Here is a 19,828-nt window from a genome sequence, read left to right on the forward strand (position 1 = left end):
AAGGAAGATCTTAAAGACACTACAGGCCAAATGAGAAAGATCAATGTCTCCCTTCCCTATGTTAGGGGTCTGTCGGAAAAGCTAACAAACATCTTCCGTGACCACGGGGTCAAAGCATACCACAAGCCGGTTAACAAATGGTATATTGGTCTTTCCTAGTATATAAAATCAGTTGCCCGGAGTGCACAGGCACTTTTGTTGGTGAGACGTCAAGAACAATCGCCACTAGGTTCAAGGAAAACACAAGCGCCACAGCCCCGCTGACAACTGTCAGTGAACATACATGTACATCCAATCACAAACACAACATCAATTTGGAGTGATCGGAAGGGAGGATACATTTTGGAACCGGAAAATCAGAGAAGCCTTAGAGGTCAAGACCCAATGACCTACACTCAACAGGGATGCCGGATATGACCTGCCCGCCATCTATACCGATCTGCTGTCACCTGTCAGGTGACCAGGGGAGAGTAATCACTACGCTGAATGAAGCTACGTCGCTGCTCTTTTCAGACTCTGAAAAGGTAACTTTTTAAGCTTGGGTTATTAAGGACCCCTTCAAATCCAAAGTCAAAAGTCTAACGCGTACAAAATTTTGAAAACGTACGCGTTCAAATATTGCGTGTTTTTAATATAGAAACACCTGATATTGTGCATTTATTTTCTCATTTTTTTCGGAAAATATCCCAATTTGCCTCTCTGTCGTCAAAGTTTAAGAAGTTTCCACAAAATGTATAAAAATTAAGACAATTTGTGTTACATTTCGAAATATTGAATTATGGTATATCGATGGGTCCAAATTACTTCAATATGGTATATTTCAAATGGTACTTTCAAATTCACAGTGGCACACCCCTACACAAACCAAATTGAGTACCCCCCCCGCGACCAAATTACCAATGCCAACTTATAAAGTGGCTTCATTTTCATTTGGGATGATGGCATGTGGGTCTACATCTATCAAATGCACAAGGTTACCTGGCATGTGACTTATTGTCTCAGTGTTATTTTATGCACTCTCTTGTATTCAGTCTTAATCATCTTGCACATGACCCATTCCATGTCAACTCCAGGGATGTGCACCGCACCACCTCTTCAATTTTTTTCTTTTTCTGTGTGGTGGTAGATATTGATGAGAAAGTAAAATCCCGAAAATTTGAGCTTCATACTCCATTTTGTTTTCCCGTGGCATCAATTTGAAATTTAGGGGGGTCAGCATAAAAAATGTGTCGCAACGCGAAAGACGACGTTTGGAGGTCCATAAATGTATAAAGGGAACCCTTTACAACGTTGAAAAGTATGTATCCTGGGGTACTTATTTGTGTAGAATTCAAATCTGGCATCAGAAAACTTGTAACTCCTTTACTTGAAAAGATATAGGGCCCTCAAAATGCAACTTCGTCCATTCAGGACCAACTTTGGGGGGTCAGAACTCCAAAAGTAAAAAAATTTTTTTGTCCATTTTTTGGCCCGTCAGAGCCCTTTGGTAGGACATTACTCTTATCCAATATTGAGCCTATTAGAATACTTTTAGCTGAGATATTACCTATGCAAAACCCCAATTGTACATTTTTTGTACATTTTGACCCCCCTGAAAACCAATGTCAGACATTTTGATTTGATGGTCGTGATTTGAGTGTAGGTATATGTTTGAGAACATAAAACATTCATTTATATTGTTTATAAAAATCCAAAATGGCTGCCCTATGCCCAAAAAATGGCGGTCAAAATGTCGAATATTAGTCTATATCATTTGAACGGGATTCTCAGGCCGATGGTGGCGATTTTGGTGTCCAGTTATATGTTTGGGGACATGACAAAGTCATTCAGCTAGTTTACAAAATAGTCATTTAGATAGTTGATGAAATCTAGAATGGCTGCCCTATGCTAAAAAAAATCAAGTGGTAGCCAAAATTGCAAATTTTATATTGATTTTATCTAATTATCATATAGACACGCCAGCTCCTGGGACTTAATTTTTGTTTTAAATCTAAAGTCGCCGTGTCACAATATAATCACTTATAAATGGAACATAAATGCCCAAAATATTCAAAATGGCGTCATTAACCAAATGTTAATACTAACTAACACTATCACATTTGATGTCCATTGATTTATTATGATTTAAAAAGGTAGTCCAAAGACGATTGAAAATGTTGTATATCCCGTAAAATGTAAACTAGTTCTATCTCTAAACCTGGGCACTTGAAGACCTTGGCGGCCATAATATGAAACATCATATAATAATCATTATAACGCAATAAGTAAAGTGATAAACCCTAGAACTAAGTAGGGGGGTTGTACCACCCCAAAGATTTTCATCCGCCGTAAAACAAAATACGCGGATTTATGTCCAAACGACTTAAGCTAATCGTAGATCCATCCATTGCGCTCCATTTGAGTGATAAAATTTTGCCCAAGTACCTTACCCGGGGGTAGGACCGACCATCAAAGATGGCCATGGGGTGGGGGAGGTGAGGCCCATCATGATTTTCATTTCACTCTTGTAAAATTATTCCTAGATATATTGACTTTTTACTTGTTACTTAGGTTGAAATAGTCATTTCCTTTTATATTTATGGGAAAATTCGGCGAAAATCGCACTTTAGATTTAAAATCGTAGATTTTTTTGGCCGAATCTATTTTGCCTATACTTTTGTAGATAGCCAAAGTTTCCCAATTTTACAAGGGTGTGCTCACATTATGACGTAATAGCGATATTATGTGGGGAATGTGGACTTTTTTAAAAAATCACTGGAGAGAGTAAGCCTATAGCTATACTTTGGTACCAAATATAACGGCATATGACGTTTGTAATTGAAAATTAGGGGGGGGGGGGTTGCAACACCCCATCCCTTTGTAGTCCGTGTTACATAATATGGCTCAGTAGTTCTAGGGTTAAACTTACACACGTTTCCACTTTTGATCTGTTATGAGTGAAATTAATGTGCTAAAAGTGGAAATTATTGTTTATCATCTAGCCTTGCTCAATGGACACTCGCTTTTATCACAAGGATATCAGGTCTTGGTCAATATTATTACCAAACAAACGAATGTGATGGCTTTCTATAACAAATCCAGCTTTCGCAGCTGACTCCAAGGAACAGTCGCTATATACTACTGAGAACTACTGAGCCATATTTTGTACCACGGACTACGAAGATGGGGGGGGGTGTTGCCCCTAATTTTTAATTGTATTAGGTACCAATGTATAGCTATGGGTCTCGTCTATCCAGTGATACCAAAAGAAGTACAAACATTCCCCACATAATATCGCTATGACGTCATAATGTGAGCACTTCCTTGCAAAATTGAATAGGCCTATATGAATGCACAACCCACCCAAGTCCAAATTGAGTTAAGCATGGAAAATTGTTGTTTATACATAGGCCTATCATATGTATCTATATACGTGGGTCTATTAGCATGTGAAATCCAAAATGGCCTATACCTGGGCACCTCGGGAGAACAATGCCAGTGCATTGAAAGGTTAACCCAGGTTAAATAAGAATGAAATAAATAAATATACCCGGCATGTATGATACACATTTGTTTTTTAGTTTTTTCAAAATCACTTTCGATGGGTGGGTTTTGTATTCATGTATTCAATTCTGGTTATTTACAAAAGTATAGGCAAAATTGATCTTCTTCCAAAAGTTATACGAAAATGCGATTTTCACCGAATTGTCTCCTAAATATAAAGGAAAATGACTATTTCAACCTAACTAACAAGTAAAAAGTCAATATACAGGGTGTCCCAGTATGATTTATACCGGAAAAGATGGAATTCTTTAGGTATGAACGGCATTTCTATTGGTCATATGTGACCGTACACCACGAATGAGCCGTAAATGTCCTCAATTGTATTCTGAGTTACAGTGTAAAATGGGCATGAAGGTCGTATTCATAGGTACCTCAATTTGGTGCTACGTGTACCTCATTTAATGAGATACACGTAGCACCAAATTTAAATACCTAAGAATATGACCTTCATGCCCATTTTACACTGTAACTCAGAATACAATTGAGGACATTTACGGCTCATTCGTGGTGTACGGTCACATATTGTTTTGCATTTTAAGTTTTACATAATATTTAGCTTCCTCAGATTTTTTAGATTTTAAAAATTGGACGTTTCTAGTAGAAGTTAGAGAGGATTGCGTAAAAATGGTGAATTCCAAGTTTTGACAAAGCAACCTATTTTGAAAATCTGTAAAATTACTAACCGTTCAGCACAAAGTTATTTGGAAAATGTTATGCAGTATATTTGTTGTGTCCTGTTCTTACTCCTACTAAATAGTCGATATCTATCGTTTATTTATGATGTTACGAAGCAATCTTTGTATGGAATAAAGGATTCGCTACGCTTGATTGACCTTAAACTATTCTTTCTTTGGTGGCAGTTTTGAAGCCAATTATTGCAGTTTGTGAGTTTCATCATTTGAAATGCCGGCAGAGATGGATTTTTCATAAAAGTATAGAGATGGTTCGTCCTTAGTGTCACAGCATACATTTATGTACACAGTATATTGGCAAACCCATAGCTACGTGACGAAGAAGATTAAAATTTTCTGCGGAGGATCCTTGAGGAAGTTATATCCTCTGTAATAATGACATTTTTGGGTACAAATTGGGGTAAAAATCACATAAAAAGAATGTTTTTCAACCTAAATATCAGATGTCATATGGAAATGTTTCACTTATTCCCATATCAAGAATTATTTAGCATTGTAAGCTCTACATCTGTGCCCAATTTGGTGTATTTCCTATAAAAGAATGTAGGATTTCTCCAATATATTGCACAGTGCGGCTGGACGACGGTGATAAAGGATCCATGTGTTATGGCGCCTTTGCACTGTAAATTACACACATGCAGTTTTCGTCCATTTTCAGTAATAGCATTGTCACGCAAAAACAAATCAAGCTATTTCCATGAAAGTCACAGAATAAGTAGGAGACATGTGTGGCATTGTATTGCAATTATTAAAGCTAGATACACTGTGGACTATATATTTTTGATATTTTGTTCAAACACGGTATAAATCATTCTGGGACACCTTGTATCTTGGAATAATTTTACAAGAGTGAAATGATACTGTATGACCGTAGAAACCTATGGTGGGCCTCACCCCCCCTCTATGGTCAATCATTTTTGCTGGTCGGTCATACCCCGGGTAAGGTGCTGGGGTAAAAATTGTATCACTTAAAAGAGCGTACAGGATGGATCTACGATTAGTTTAAGTCGTTTGGGCGTAAAGACGCGTGTTTTTTATGGAGGATGAAAAACCTTAGCGGTGGTACAACCCCCTACGTAGTTCTAGGGTTAATCACTTTCCTTAATTGCGTTATAATGATTATTATGTTTCATATTATGGCCGATCTTCAAATACCCCGGTTTAAAGATAGAAATCGTTTACCTTTTACGGGATATACAACAGTTGGCCACCTTTTTAAATCATAATAGATCAATGGACATCAAATGTGATTATTTGGTTAATGACGCCATTTTGAATAATTTGGGCATCTATGTACCAATTACAAGTATTTATATTGTGACACGGCGACCTTAGATTTAAAACAAAAATTAAGTCCCAAGAGCTTGGGTGTCTATATGATAATTATGTGAAATCAATATAAAATTTGCAATTTTGACCTCCACTTGAATTTTTTAGCATAGGGCAGCCATTTAAGATTCCATCATCTAAATGACTTGCTCATGTACACTATAGGGGCCTATATGTCACAAACATATACCTAGACACCAATATCGCTACCATCGGCCTAAGAATATCTTTCAAGTAATTTTTACTAAAATTCACTATTTTAGCCGCCATTTTGAATTTTGGACCATAGGGCAACTTTTTTTTTATTTTGTAAACTAGCTGAATGTCTTTGTCACGTCCCCAAACATATAACTGGACACCAAAATCACCACAATCGGCCTGAGAATACCGTTCAAATGATATAGACTAATATTCGACATTTTGACCGCCATTTTGAAATTTTGGGCATAGGGCAGCCATTTTGGATTTTTATAAGCAATGTAAATTATTGTTTCATGTCCGCAAACATATACCTACACCCAAATCACGACCATCGGGCCGAGAGCGCCGTTCAAATAAGTTAGAATAATGTTCGGCATTTTGGCGGTCATTTTGAATTTTTTTGTATAAGGCAGCCATTTTGGATTTTGATAAACTATGTAAATAACTTTTTCATGTCCACAGACATATTCATAGACACTCAAATCACCACCATCGGCCTGAAAAGGCCGTTCAAATAAGTTTGGCTATAAACATATATTTAGACATCAAAATCACTACAATTGGCCTTAGAATACATTTTTAGTAATTTTGACCCCCATTGTAGGGGCACCCCACCGGAAAAAGCACTTTGGGCACATATTTAATTAAAGTGGACTACGGGAGCGTGTTCTACGCAAAATTTCAATCTAGAAACCGTATGAAACATAAAGTGAACACTATTTCCCATTCGCGCGTGCATGAGAGCCCGACTATTTATTAGAGTTCAAACTTAATGATGCATGATTTTCCGTTATTGTTATTTTGTATGACTCGTCATTTTAGATATATTAATTAGGGAACACAAAACATCCTGACTCGGGAGTTTCATGTACGCTACCCAAATACTCTGCAACATTGACCTGCATGTCACACGCACGTTGCATAGGAGTCTATCGTGAACCAGATTTGTCAGAGGTATGTTCCACGGAGAACTATAGTATAATTATATTAATATATTATATTTAATTTGATACTGTGCTTTCGCCATATTTATTTAAATTGTTGTTCGTCTGGGTAATATTATTTTGATTTGTTACTTATGCCGTCACTTTGAACATTTGAACATTACATGTCGTTTGCCTATATCATTTTTGCTATTTCTTAATTATGTAGGACCTATTTGGCATGATGTTTTTACGTACATGTACATGTTTGCAATATTGTAAAGCGCCTTATCTTTGATGTAATGCGCTATATAATTCTTCTTCTTCTTCTTCTTCTATATTATTATTATTATTATTATTATTATTATTATTATTATTATTATTATTATTATTATTATTATTATTATTATTAGTAGTAGTAGTAGTAGTCGTAGTAGTAGTAGTAGTAGTAGTAGCAGTAGTAGTAGTAGTAGTAGTAGTAGTAGTAGTAGTAGTAGTAGTAGTAGTAGTGGTAGTAGTAGTAGTAGTAGTAGTAGTAGTAGTAGTAGTAGTAGTAGTAGTAGTAGTAGTAGTAGTAGTAGTAGTAGTAGTAGTAGTAGCAGTAGTATTGTTAGTATAATATTGATATTAGAAACTTTGGTCTACTTTTAGTCTAGGTTTTAGCTATGAAAGTATTACAAGGAAGGATAGACTTTATATGAACGAGGGGGGGGGGAGGGGCAATCATTTTGGCAGATTGTTTTGAAATTCCCTCCCCCGGAGGACAGGTAATTATATAACACTTTTACTTTATAGTAGACGTCTATATTGCTCGGGACTGATCACGTCATCATGTGCGGCATTTGGGCAATCTTCGGTAGTGACGGAGATGTCACCAAACAAGTTCGTTGTGCATTCAAAATCGCTCATCGAGGCCCTGATGCATTTCGTGTGGAAAACATCCATCATTTTCGTAATTGTTGCTTTGCATTCCATCATCTGGCCATTATGGACGAGGTCTATGGCATGCAGCCGATGAAGATTGCGTCTCTTCCCCATATCTTGATGGTTTACAACGGAGAAATATACAATTACAAAAAGGTAGGAAGCAACAGGCATGAGACCTGCATATTACCTGTATTTGGATCTTTATCAAACCTGGTCTTATCTACTTGCAGTTGCGGATTTAAGCTGTCAGCAAGTCAGCAGTTGCTAACAGGGTCCCCTTACTATCTTGGCCTACAGGTCCCCTTGCTTCAACCAACCAAACAAACAAAAAACAAACAAAAACCAAAAAAAAAACCAACAACAAAAAAAAAAAAAAACCCAAAACAACAACAACATATAGAACAAAACACAAACAAATATCACACTATATTACTTTTCTGTTTAGTTAGAATAGAGTTGGTTATTAAATAAACACTTCAATACGAAATCATATATATTTAAGTATACATAAGTATGTTATTATATTTTTCTAAATTAAATACATACCATAATGTATAGAAAGAAACACTTAAATAAGTGTTTAAATCTGCAATACAATGACTTAATATTGGGTCAAAATTGTAGGCCTGTTTTTTTTCTTTTCTGGGCACACATTAACGATTCATCACATTAGTGGTATAATATTTAATATACATGTTTTAAAAATACATGTACAATGTATACTATGTACTAAAAGGCAATAACATTATGATGCTTTTGATATGGATATACTTTCACAAGTGCATAAGATGTGTGGTTAATAATTAGAAGCAAGCAAACCATGAATTTATTTCAGTCATATACAATGCAAGCACAGATTTGTGTAGAATTTGTGTCACGCTAATATTTTCAAGTCAATTTAACATATTTAACTACATATTGACAATGATACATAATACGCCATATTACCAAGGAAGTTAATAGTTTAACATTTTGCAACAATTGCTTTATGATAAAGATGCAAATTATTGGTTAAAGGAAATTTGTACGTAACTTAAATAAGTGAGACCATTCGTTATGAATACGGCAGACGGCCGAATCTGGATTCGGCTTTTGGTAAATTCATTTTACGCATGCATTACTTTTGAATTAGAGAACAAGGGACCAATGCTATACCTATACAGGGCAGCATATCGATTTTTTATCGGTTACCGTCGGTGACCGTACTGTGATGCACCGTCAGGTAACCGTTCATGCCTCCCTCTATTGATTACCTATTGTGCTGTTATCATCTGCTCTCTGTTAAAAAATTGATATGCTGCCCTCTATTATGTACAACATTGATCCCTTGTTCTCTAATTCAAAAGTAATGCATGCGTAAAATGAATTTACCAAAAGCCGAATCCGGATTCGGCCGTCTGCCGTATTCATAACGAATTATGTATATCGCAACGAAAAGTATCTGAAAAAAAAAAAAAAGATGACATAGAAGACCACCGACTATACTTTTTTTTTTATATTAAACGAAAGTTAACACTTTCCACTAAAACACTTTTTTCATTGGATAACGCAATTCAATGTTTGTAGCAAGGTGAATCTGTTTAAATTAACCTTTTCACGCACAATATTTGACCAAAATATAGGTTTTAAAAATCAAAACCTCAAATGATAATTACAATATTTTTCAAATTTGATGTCATTAAATGAAAGAGCACACTTATATTGTCCATTATACTAGCTTAATTTTAATGAGCAATGGTCAATTCTCTTTAAATTGCAAATCTTGTGCAAAAAGTTACTATTTTCGCTTGTTTTGTCATACGGTAGTAAATTCAATGAACTATAATGAACGACAGAGATAAAAAGAATTTATCGCGTCTGACGTCATCTGTCAATCAAACTCGAGCACGGTTTGTTTACAAGTGTCGTGATGATGACTTGCTGAACGCGGCGGTATAACCGGACGCCTTATTGTTAAGTTTGTACCTTCAAACATGCAAACCATCTCAAAAGTTAGGTCTTTAGTCTTTGTAGTAGGAAACTTTCTTTCGCGAAGGCACCATGTCTCAAATGCCTAGAAAGCTGCTTTTTGCCTTGTAAAATTATGTAATTTTTCGCCATTTGCTGCTATTCCTTTTCTCCGATCAGCACTAGATAGATCGGTCTTTCTTTTACGCGCTATTAACCTGTGTTAACCAATCAAGTATCGTAATTGACAGTGACATCAGACGCGATGAATTCTTTTTATCTCTGTGTTTATTTATATGATTTTGCTAAAGAGCGCGTACAAATTGATATGCACCTTCCCACATACCTGTCTTGACAACCGTTCTTCTGCTTGCCTTTGTGCTGCAGATAAAAATAAGAGTTATGTTTGGTATCCGTAGGTGCAAGAGGAATACGGTTTTGAGTATCAAACAGAAAGTGATGGAGAAGCCATCATACATCTTTATAACAGATTTGGAATGGCCCATGCTGCAGCCATGTTGGACGGGGTCTTCGCATGCTGCCTTCTTGACCTCAAAGCGGGAAAGGTCAGTAGTCTAAAAAGGACGACCCACCCCCTTAGAAATCATGGACCGTATATGAAAATCACAGGTCGTATTAGTATACAGACAGTCCAGGGGACTAAGGGGCTGTGCATTAATTATGAGCCCTGGTTTTTTGGCTAGCCGAGGGGGGGGGGGGAGCTATTTTTGGCACAGTCGTGGGGCGCCTTGTAAATAACGCTGTAAAAAGGCTTAGGAAAACAGTACGGAAACACTTTATTATGCAAATTTTGCTGCTCTCTGCGCTCCCAACATATATCTTGTTCTTGACCATTTAAGGTTTGCAAATTGGGATTCCAAAAATTGGCATGTGTGCAAATGGGGGAGGGGAATATTTTTGGCGGGCCGAGAAGGGGGGTGAGGCAAGCGATCAATATTTGGCAGGTCGAGGGGGGTATTTTTGGCGGGCCGTTCGGAAATTTTACCCCGCGGCTCATACTTATTGCCCAACCCCTAACATACTACATTATTAATAAAATTGGCCAAAATTTGCGATGTAATTCTTCCCTCTTAACAGTTCCAGTCCAAAGATTATCAAAATTTAGTCACTTTTAAACATTAATATTGTACATTTTCGTGCTCTCTTGTCCAGGTAGATTCATGATCAATTTTAGGGGCGGAATTTCCATTTTAAAATTTCACTTCTCGTTTTTCATGCAAAACTATATTAGTTTCTATCAATTACCATCTCATATTTGTTCTCAGGTTTTCATTTTAAGGGATACCTACGGCGTTAAACCTCTATTTCGTTTACTCAGGAAAGATGGCTTCTTGGCAGTTTGTTCTGAAGGAAAGGGTACGAATTATTATATTTTTAAATCCAATAAAAAGGATTAACAAAGAGCTTAAGGTTTTAAACTGTTGCGATATGGTAGTTCACAGCATCTTGCGAATGGTAGCCTGCTTTGGCAAAAATTACATTGATCATTTCATAGCGAGTGTGTAGAAGAATTCACATATCACAGATATACTTTTTGTAGGTCCTGTGCTTCTTGAGTTATGTTGTAAAGAGGGCTGAAACAACAACACTTTTGTAAAACGTAAATAACTCATCCACAACAATAAATCAATGGAGTTTTCAAAGTATGTGATTTATAGAATGAACTTTTGCAAAGCATCAAAATGTTATTTTTCAATAATATATTGATTTGGATAATGAAAATCGATTTTTGGCTGCTTCGACCAACAATACATCGTCTACCCTTAAATGAATGAACTCATACCACATAAAATACATTTTTGTTTCAGATCCGTATTGCCCATTTTTAAGTTCGTGATTGTATATATTTAAATATTTTATTAAATTATTTTGATGTATATTTTAATGTGACCCCTGCGTCTCCAGACCCCTGATTAACCCAAATAAAGGAGGAAACGACCCCTGATTAACCCAAATAAAGGAGGAAACAAAACAAAGGAGAGTTCATAAGGGTATACGTAAGATTATTTTACTTTTCGTCACTGATTGATCGAATGTGATTTATTGATTGAAATACAAACAAAACTAAATTCATTTTTAAGTAGAAATATTGTTTGCTTTTAGACGAGTTGGATGACAGGGGCCATATTTTATTTATGTGTTAAAATATAATCGCTAGGGGAAAGATATCAGACCAAGTTTTGGAGTCCTCGGTTTGGGGTCCTCGGTTTACCAACACTCACACATGTGTTCGACAGGTGGGAGTGTGTATACATTAATGCGTTAATTTCCCAACTCAAATTAAAACACTTGCTTCGCAAGTCAATAATCCACGAATCCATTTGTTACTACAGCTATCGGCCTCATGAATGCATATAAAGGATCTGAAACCTGCAACTGACTTTGCTTACTTGTTCTGACATCAAAATGCGTCTTATTTAACACAATCTCAATCCAAATTAACTTACATGTATATCAGCTGTGAATAATATAATTTTGAACTTATAGGCTTGACAGGGTTGCTTCAGCTCAACGATACTATTGAACCATGCTTACCTGGATATTACGAGGAATACGATCTGGCCAAGACTGGAAAGGTGACGCAAGTTGTACAACGCCAGTTTCACTCTATCGAAAACTTGCCTATTTGGCGTACCATTGTCAAGAATTGTCACCCTAGCAAAGGTATGAGTATCATCTGGATCAGGCCTTTTCAACTGGCGGCGCGCGCGCCACTTGTGGCGCTTGGAGTCAGATGAAGTGGCGCACGATTTGGCTAGGCGTCGCGGTAATTCTAATATTCTTTTCACATAAATCTTGAACAAAATACCCAATCTAGGCCTTTAAAAAACCTTACAATCCAGGAGCTTCCAAGGGCGCTGACCCCTGTACCCCCGATAAAGCTTCACCACTGCACCGTACCCGTTATGCGCCCACTCCTCAGGCTCCCTTAACATGTGGGCACTTCATGATCACTGAAATTTTCCAGTTGGTACTTCAAATAAACTAGTTGAGAAGGCCTGATCTGGATCATTGGGTAGCATATATACACACAGATAAAGTTTACACAAGTTTGGTAACATGTTACATTATTTTGAACAATGAACATAATTGGTTCAATGCAGAGTTACCGCGTGAACGTAGTTAGTGCAGCGCGGTATAATCAAAACTGTTTTTACCTATTGTTGTGGTAGTTAATCGGATTATTACGTCACTTTGCCGGCGAATACACTGAACTACAAAACAAAGACACAAAAAGTAACACTGCTTAGCGTAACAAATACATCTGTATCTTCAAAACTTTTAATCGTATTCACATTCTATTCACATAAGGAAGGGGTTTTATGTGCGTGCATTTTGATACCACATTAGACCCATTTCGTTCAATATCACATTTCACCCGAATATAAAAGTTGCACTTAAAGCAATCAATGGTTATTTGTATTTCAAAGATTCATTTTCACTTAACTCATCCAGGCATTTAATTCTTTTGACTAAGAATGACTATATTTTTCCTATTTTGTGACATGAGCAACCAGTTGTCCTCCCCCTCCCCCGAATTTGTTATTTTACACCCCTTCCCCGACCATGAAAGCTGGCTGCGCCCCTGGGAAAGGTAAAAAGCGAGACAAAATTTAAGTCGCGTAGCCAGCGGGAGGACGAAATAATTTTATTTTGTATAATAGGAAGGCTTGAACATTGTACCAAACCTATTCTTTTAGTTTCTATTCATCAAACTTTATTCAAAACCAAAATGAATCAAATCGAACAAGTAATAATTGCACAATTAAAAAAGCTGTTTTTCCCCAAAAGTGCATGTGAGGGCTTTTATCGAACCTCTCTTGTTTGGTTGTCTACAGATGATGATGTTTACGCAAATATCCGGCTCATGTTTACTGAAGCAGTAAGAAAGAGATTGTTGGCTAACCGTCGAATGGGATGTTTTCTCTCAGGTTCGTATTTCATTACGTTTCACTACCTGAAGAGAATTGATCAAAAATTGAATTCTCTCCTAATAATTAACCAGATCACCAGGCTGTCGTCATATAGCTAGAGGTATCATATGATACACCAGCGAGTTACAGAAAAATGACCTTTTGAGGTATTTTGTTACCAGGAAGTGAGTTTTGACTGGGGCAATTTGTGGTTAAATATTGATCCCTCACTATAATAGTTATTACCGTCAATTTGGATGAAAAAGCAGGTAAGAGATGATCAATTATGTCCAGGCAGTGAAACCTAATGAAACAAAAATACGTACTTTCATGTACTGAAGTTGAGCTTTACTATGGGACGCATTCGTTTTAAAATTGTGATTTAAAAACCTTATATTCTCATTACTGTTTTCTTGACATAGGTGGCCTTGATTCCAGTCTAACGGCAGGACTTATTGTGAGTTTGGCTCGTGAAATGGGGATAACATATCCAATCCAGACATTCGCAATTGGCATGGAAGATAGTCCAGATTTGATGGCTGCGAAGAAGGTATAATGTGTACTAGGGTCCTGAATATTTTTGTGACCACAAGAGCTGAGGAAAGGATGAGGGTTGACATCGGCTTTTTAAGATGATTAAAATTTTAAAAAGCTTATATGTCCCTCTCAAAAGGGTGGGCTAATTCTAGGATGTGGGAAAATAATTGGATTACTGTAAAAATAAATATCAAACTATAATATAAGACAGAGATTAAAACACTAAATCGCGTCTGACGTCATGGCAAATACTCGCCGTGATTGATTGCCGACCTGCGCAGTAGGGCATTTTCTGTCTAGTTGTCAGAATTTCAGACGCGAACTATGTTTTTTTTTTATCTCGTGTCTTTCATTATATTCGTCTTGGCACAAGAATTTTTTGCAACGTTTTTACTATTTATGAATTAAGGTTACGGAGATAATTATAGAGATATATAAAACTCAAAGAGCCAAATGTCAAAGATCAATCATATAAGCAAACAGGGTCAAAGCCTGAAAATGCTCCGAATAAAAACCCAAACAACTAGGATGATGGACATCATCCAAGATTGTCGATAATACCAGGGCGGTGCTACTTTGATGGATTTGACCAGATGAATCTCATATGATATAATAGTCAATATAATGGAAATGTTCTGTTATTTGGACTTTCTAAATTGGAACAGGTTGCTAAATATCTTGGAACTGAACACCACGAGGTCATTTTCTCTCCTGAAGAAGGTCTCGAGGTCTTGGAAGAAGTCATCAATTGCTTGGAAACGTATGATATTGCCACTGTACGTGGATCAGTGGGTGAGTTGTTAAGTTGCAACATAAGACAATAGTTTAGTTCAATTTAGTTATATGCCTACTCCCGATTCCAGAAAATAGAGAGCAGTACTGGGTTGATCTAGAAGAAACTGATATGTGTTGACACCTATTTTAGAACGAAGAAAGGAACGCTGTAGACATTCTGCAACCGAGCAGGAAGCTAATTTCAACTGGACTAATACCTCTTCGCAAAATGTGGAGAAACAGCTTACTATTAGTACAGAAGCATACAATACATTCTCAACTGTAGTATCTGATCATAGAATTGTGACATCAAGGATCAGACTCTGTCTGAGAAAGAACCGGAACCAGACCTTGTCTAGAGGGAAGACATATGACCGCTCAGACTCCAGGCTTCAAGAGATCTTTATTCTTGTACATAAGTACATAACGGATTATAACCCTTCGAAGAAATGAAGGAAAAAGCTACCGAACAAGGTCAATTAAAACACACGTATTATGACAACCCTATGTCCGATCTGCTTCAAACAAAAGGCACATTGATCAGCACATTAGTGTATTTTGCCCTATTGTTTTACATGTTTACATCCAATAATCACGAATATAATCTACTGACATTACTTACGTGTAGTTTTCATTTTTTCCATCTAGCCTTGTATCTTTTATCTAGATACATTAAAGAAAGGACAGATACTGTCGTGTTATTTTCTGGCGAAGGCAGTGATGAGCTGACACAAGGTTATATCTACTTTCACAAAGCACCTAGCCCTCAAGAAGGAGATGCGGATTCACGAAGACTTCTGAAAAATATCTCATTCTTTGATGTCGTGAGAGCCGATAGAACAACATCTTCACATGGGTGAGGGAAAATTATTTTACCCGTTCCTCCAAAAACTGAATATGTCAGCAAACCTACCTTTGAAAGGAATTTTGAGAAATGTCTGTAAAAGAGCAATACCACCCTGTCTAATACCATAGCCATGTAAAGTCTCTGTTTGGGGATTTTTGTCAAGGAGTAATCACCTGCTCGTATTTTGAATAATATAAACAACGTAAAAAAATAGAGTTGAGGTGACATGAGCATTATACAAAACTTAAATATGCAAGTAGATTAGTAGATAAAATAATAAAAAAGTTTTACTTCAAAACTATACTACATTCACTCACCTGGAACGTTTTCGTTAAGTCAACTGGCGTCTTCAACAGATGCTGATGCTGTGATACTGTACAATCGGGATAATCCTTTGTGATGATGACGTCATATGATTGACATAATGACGTCATAGAAGGATGTTATGATGTTGCAACGCCCTCCCTAGGCATCAGTACCTTATCCCAAATAGGCTGTAGATCCTTTGTCCCTATTCAGTTTAGGGTTCTGAGTTATTGATCACGTCTAGGAGTTCTCGGACTATCCCGATTTCAGACATGGAATAGTACAGCACAGCCATCTGCTGAAGATGCTAGACGAGCTAACGAAATAATTCCAGGTGAGCGAAATTATATTGTAGTGTTATCAAGCAAAATCAGTCGGGAATCGGAAATATTGATTTTCAGATACAGCAAATGTAGCTTTTGTGCAAATGTAGCTTTGCAAATGTGTTACACAATCATGTGGAAACTAAAAATTGAACATGTCCGACTTCAGACTGTTTTTGCTTGATCACACCACATTTGTAAAAATGCCACAAAAAGAATTATACGCACGAATTCTATCATGCTTGCTCCATGAGGTTAATGCAAACATTTTCTATTGTTCTGGAATTTGGGTTTGTTTTCATAGATTGGAACTACGTGTACCATTCCTTGACCACTATTTTACCTCATACTATTTGTCACTACCTGCTGAACTAAGAGCGCCACAGAATGGAATTGAGAAGTACCTCATTCGCAAGTCATTTGAAGACCAGAGTTTGATTCCTGATGAGGTTCTTTGGCGGCCGAAGGAAGCTTTTAGTGATGGTTTAGCTTCAGCAAAGAAGTCATGGTATGAGTCACTTCATGAAGCCATTGAAACAAAGGTATATAGACACAACACAAAAATAAACTCATCCCTTTCGTTGTAATAAATTAAAACCAGTGGCGTAGCGTGGGTCATCATATGGGGGGGGCACCGACCATGATGGGTAGGAGAGCGGCACCGGGTATGATTGGGTGGGTGGGGGCGCAAGCCGTATTTGGACAATCTGGCTATGGGATTTTCTAAATTTTATGACAATTTGATTGAAACGGTCCTGTGAAGCATCTTGTTATCTGAAATGTGATACCGCATTTACTACCAAAAACTGACAAAGATTGATACCAATATATGAAATTTGAAGAGCTTTGTTACAAAACCCCTTACATCCACTTTTGACTTTTTGTGAAAAACATTTTTTTTTAATTGTGCAAGTATTACTTGTTCAATTTGATTCAATTTGTTAATTTGATTTGATTCAATAGTTTCGGTACAATTGTCAAGCCTTCCTATTTATTTTATTATTTCTTAAATATCGCACCTTGTGGATGTAAGGGCTTTTGCAACAACAAAAATTTACCCCTTTTCTAGAAACCACCTTTATAATCAAATTTGAGCTCATTTGCACTACTTTATGTAACTTGACTAATGCTTTCAAAATCAAAAAGAAAAATTGAATTATCTCATTTACTTTTTTAATTATGAATTTTTAATTAAATACGGAAAATGACGTTTTTGAGCATTTCCGAAGCTACAGCTTTCGTTAATTACAATGATTTTTTTCTTCAAACATAGTGATCCAAAATTGTTCCTTTTGGTTTTAATAGTTAAAGAACATTCAAGGCTACTGTTATACATCAAGAAATTATTTTCCTTAAATTTTATATTCATTTTAGGTTCAGATTTCCGGAAATTCCATAATATTTCCCAAACGGGAAATATACGATATCTCGGGAAGGAAAAGTGGTATGAAGGTCAAACAGCCACCAACATTTTTACCCACACTATAATGTCATGTCAATAACTCAATTTCAGCCAAAAGTGGATGTAAGGGCTTTTGCAACAGAGCTCTTCATTTGGTGCATTTTCAAAAGTTATATATCAAAATGATCACGCAGTTGGAATTGTATCCATGGCCAAGCTCGCTTGCCTGCAAACAGCCCCTGTCGGCAATCCCAAGTGAAAGTTTGTACCAGGTTTGCATGCACAAGCCACTTTGTGCAGATCGATATTTCTGAAATATGAGGTTACGTATAGAGCGTAATTTGATCCTAACATAGAGCATTAACATTTCCCCCATTTTCTTTGAAATTCAGGTAACAGAAAAAATGATGAATGAAGCAACGGGTCGTTTTTCATTTAACACACCCACAACAAAGGAAAGCTACCATTATCGTCAGGTCTTCGAGACATATTACCCAGGTCAGGCTAGGTGGATCCCATACTTATGGATGCCAAAATGGATGAAGGCCAATGATCCCTCCCAACGAATTCTGGAGAATTACAAAGACACCTCTTTTCAGACTGAGGTAACAGCGAAGAAGTAAGCTTGCGTTAAGCCCATTACGAGACCGAGTACATCCGCTAAATCGTTAAGTGCACATGCTTTCTGGGTCTAAAGGTTCACAGCTCTCCAGTAGGATGCGTGGGTATCTAAAAATGAATTATGTATTATGAAATGAAGTATTAATTAGGTCCGCGAACTGTGACCCCTTACGAAAACCAGGACAAGTGCATTATTGTATTTGATTTGAATAATTTCAGTTATTTAACAAAAACAAAGATATAACCAGTAAGAAAATCAACCTATCCACTGAGGTTCGAATCCACAACCAACTGATTCACATGTACCTTCCATCTCAACCAGTCATGTTGAGAACAAAGTATGCATCAGTTACGTAATCGCCCTAATTATTTCTGATTATTCCCATTAATTTTTCTCATTATCATTTGTTCTTGTGCAAAGAATAAATATGCTCAAATGCATGCTTGAACCATATTTTGTATTTTGTTCTCAAAATTAAAAAAATTAAAAGACTTCGGCCATAATTGTAGCAGGCTGACGATATGATGCTTAAAGAATAACGGAATAAAGCTCATACCATACTAGTCCAGTCAATCTAAACAAGATAGTGGATTGGACCACCGTTAATTCTTTTTCACTTTTATGCATTTTAATAAAATAACGCTAATTTAATGCACAGACTAGGGAAGCCCGATGACCTTTTAGAAATAGCAAATTGGGAGGGATTTCAATAATTCTTTCGTGTAAAAACTGTAGCATCCGATGTATAAATTAGAGCGGTTCTCGGGTTGCGCAGTTTTCGGCATTCGCGGTTGATGTGTTAGGCTGTTGGGTGATGGTATGATAGTGGGTGAAAACCTCGCGTGCTTGTGGTTATGTGAGTTTCTTTTCAGAACCCTGTTTTTATATTTTATGACATTGTTATTGTGGAACAGTATATTATAAATTGGTATAGTACATTGTTTATCAGGTACTTCATTGTTAGGGTTGTAAGGGATATAAGGCTAGTAATAAAGAAAACTACAGTGAAAATTGAGATGTATTATAAAAGATCTTATGCATTATTGTTTGAAGATATAAGGTTACTCAGTGCACATTTGTCTAAGACTCATGTAGAAATATGGAACAAACAAAGAAAGTTTGATAACATTATTTACAAATTTTTGATATTACAAAGTGGCCTGTTAAAACTGCTTGTTACAAAAAAGCTTGTTTAGTAACATTTGGAAGTTTTAGGAGTTTGAGCTTTTGATGTTATAAGGATCATTTTGATTACATTTGTATTGATAATTGAATAACTTGCTAAGATCTAAAGCTTTGGCTGCTAGAAATAAGTGTTAAGTAATATAAGATAAGGTTGAGATCATTTTATTGCAGAAATTTACTGTTTCACAATAGTTCAAATATCTGCAATTCTATAATAATTTAGTTCAAATATGGTTTTACAAACACGGTGTTGTGTCCGACATCATCAGATGACTAATTTAGGTTGATTGGTAATGTGTGAGATGGTGATAAATTTGTTCATACTTCATAGGTTA

At 36.5% G+C, this 19,828-nt stretch overlaps 1 protein-coding gene across 2 annotated transcripts; it reads left to right on the forward strand.

Moving 5' to 3' along the window:
• Positions 1 to 6,588: 6,588 nt before the first annotated feature.
• On the forward strand, positions 6,589 to 19,434 carry LOC140166575 (asparagine synthetase [glutamine-hydrolyzing]-like). 2 transcript variants are annotated; one of them, XM_072190071.1, is made up of 11 exons: positions 6,589 to 6,719; positions 7,487 to 7,768; positions 9,982 to 10,128; positions 10,849 to 10,939; positions 12,071 to 12,247; positions 13,423 to 13,515; positions 13,920 to 14,047; positions 14,700 to 14,826; positions 15,457 to 15,664; positions 16,589 to 16,826; positions 18,079 to 19,434. In XM_072190071.1, the coding sequence occupies exons 1-11, from the start codon at positions 6,669 to 6,671 to the stop codon at positions 18,307 to 18,309; spliced, it is 1,773 nt and encodes a 590-aa protein (XP_072046172.1). In that variant the 5' UTR covers positions 6,589 to 6,668; the 3' UTR covers positions 18,310 to 19,434. The 2 variants fall into 2 exon arrangements, with proteins under 2 accessions (XP_072046172.1, XP_072046173.1); XM_072190072.1 differs by having other exon boundaries at positions 6,592 to 6,719; positions 7,484 to 7,768.
• The last annotated feature ends 394 nt before the right edge of the window (positions 19,435 to 19,828 follow it).

Source organism: Amphiura filiformis, chromosome 12 (assembly GCF_039555335.1).
Source record: "Amphiura filiformis chromosome 12, Afil_fr2py, whole genome shotgun sequence".
NCBI lineage: Eukaryota > Metazoa > Echinodermata > Ophiuroidea > Amphilepidida > Amphiuridae > Amphiura > Amphiura filiformis.

Excerpts from the sequence above, each read along its gene's own strand:
- LOC140166575 (XM_072190071.1), top strand. The coding sequence starts at position 6,669 with ATGTCACACGCACGTTGCATAGGAGTCTATCGTGAACCAGATTTGTCA. Across the intron at positions 10,940-12,070 it reads AGTTTGTTCTGAAGGAAAGG|GCTTGACAGGGTTGCTTCAG; the intron begins GTACGAATTATT and ends TTGAACTTATAG. Across the intron at positions 15,665-16,588 it reads AGAACAACATCTTCACATGG|ATTGGAACTACGTGTACCAT; the intron begins GTGAGGGAAAAT and ends TTGTTTTCATAG.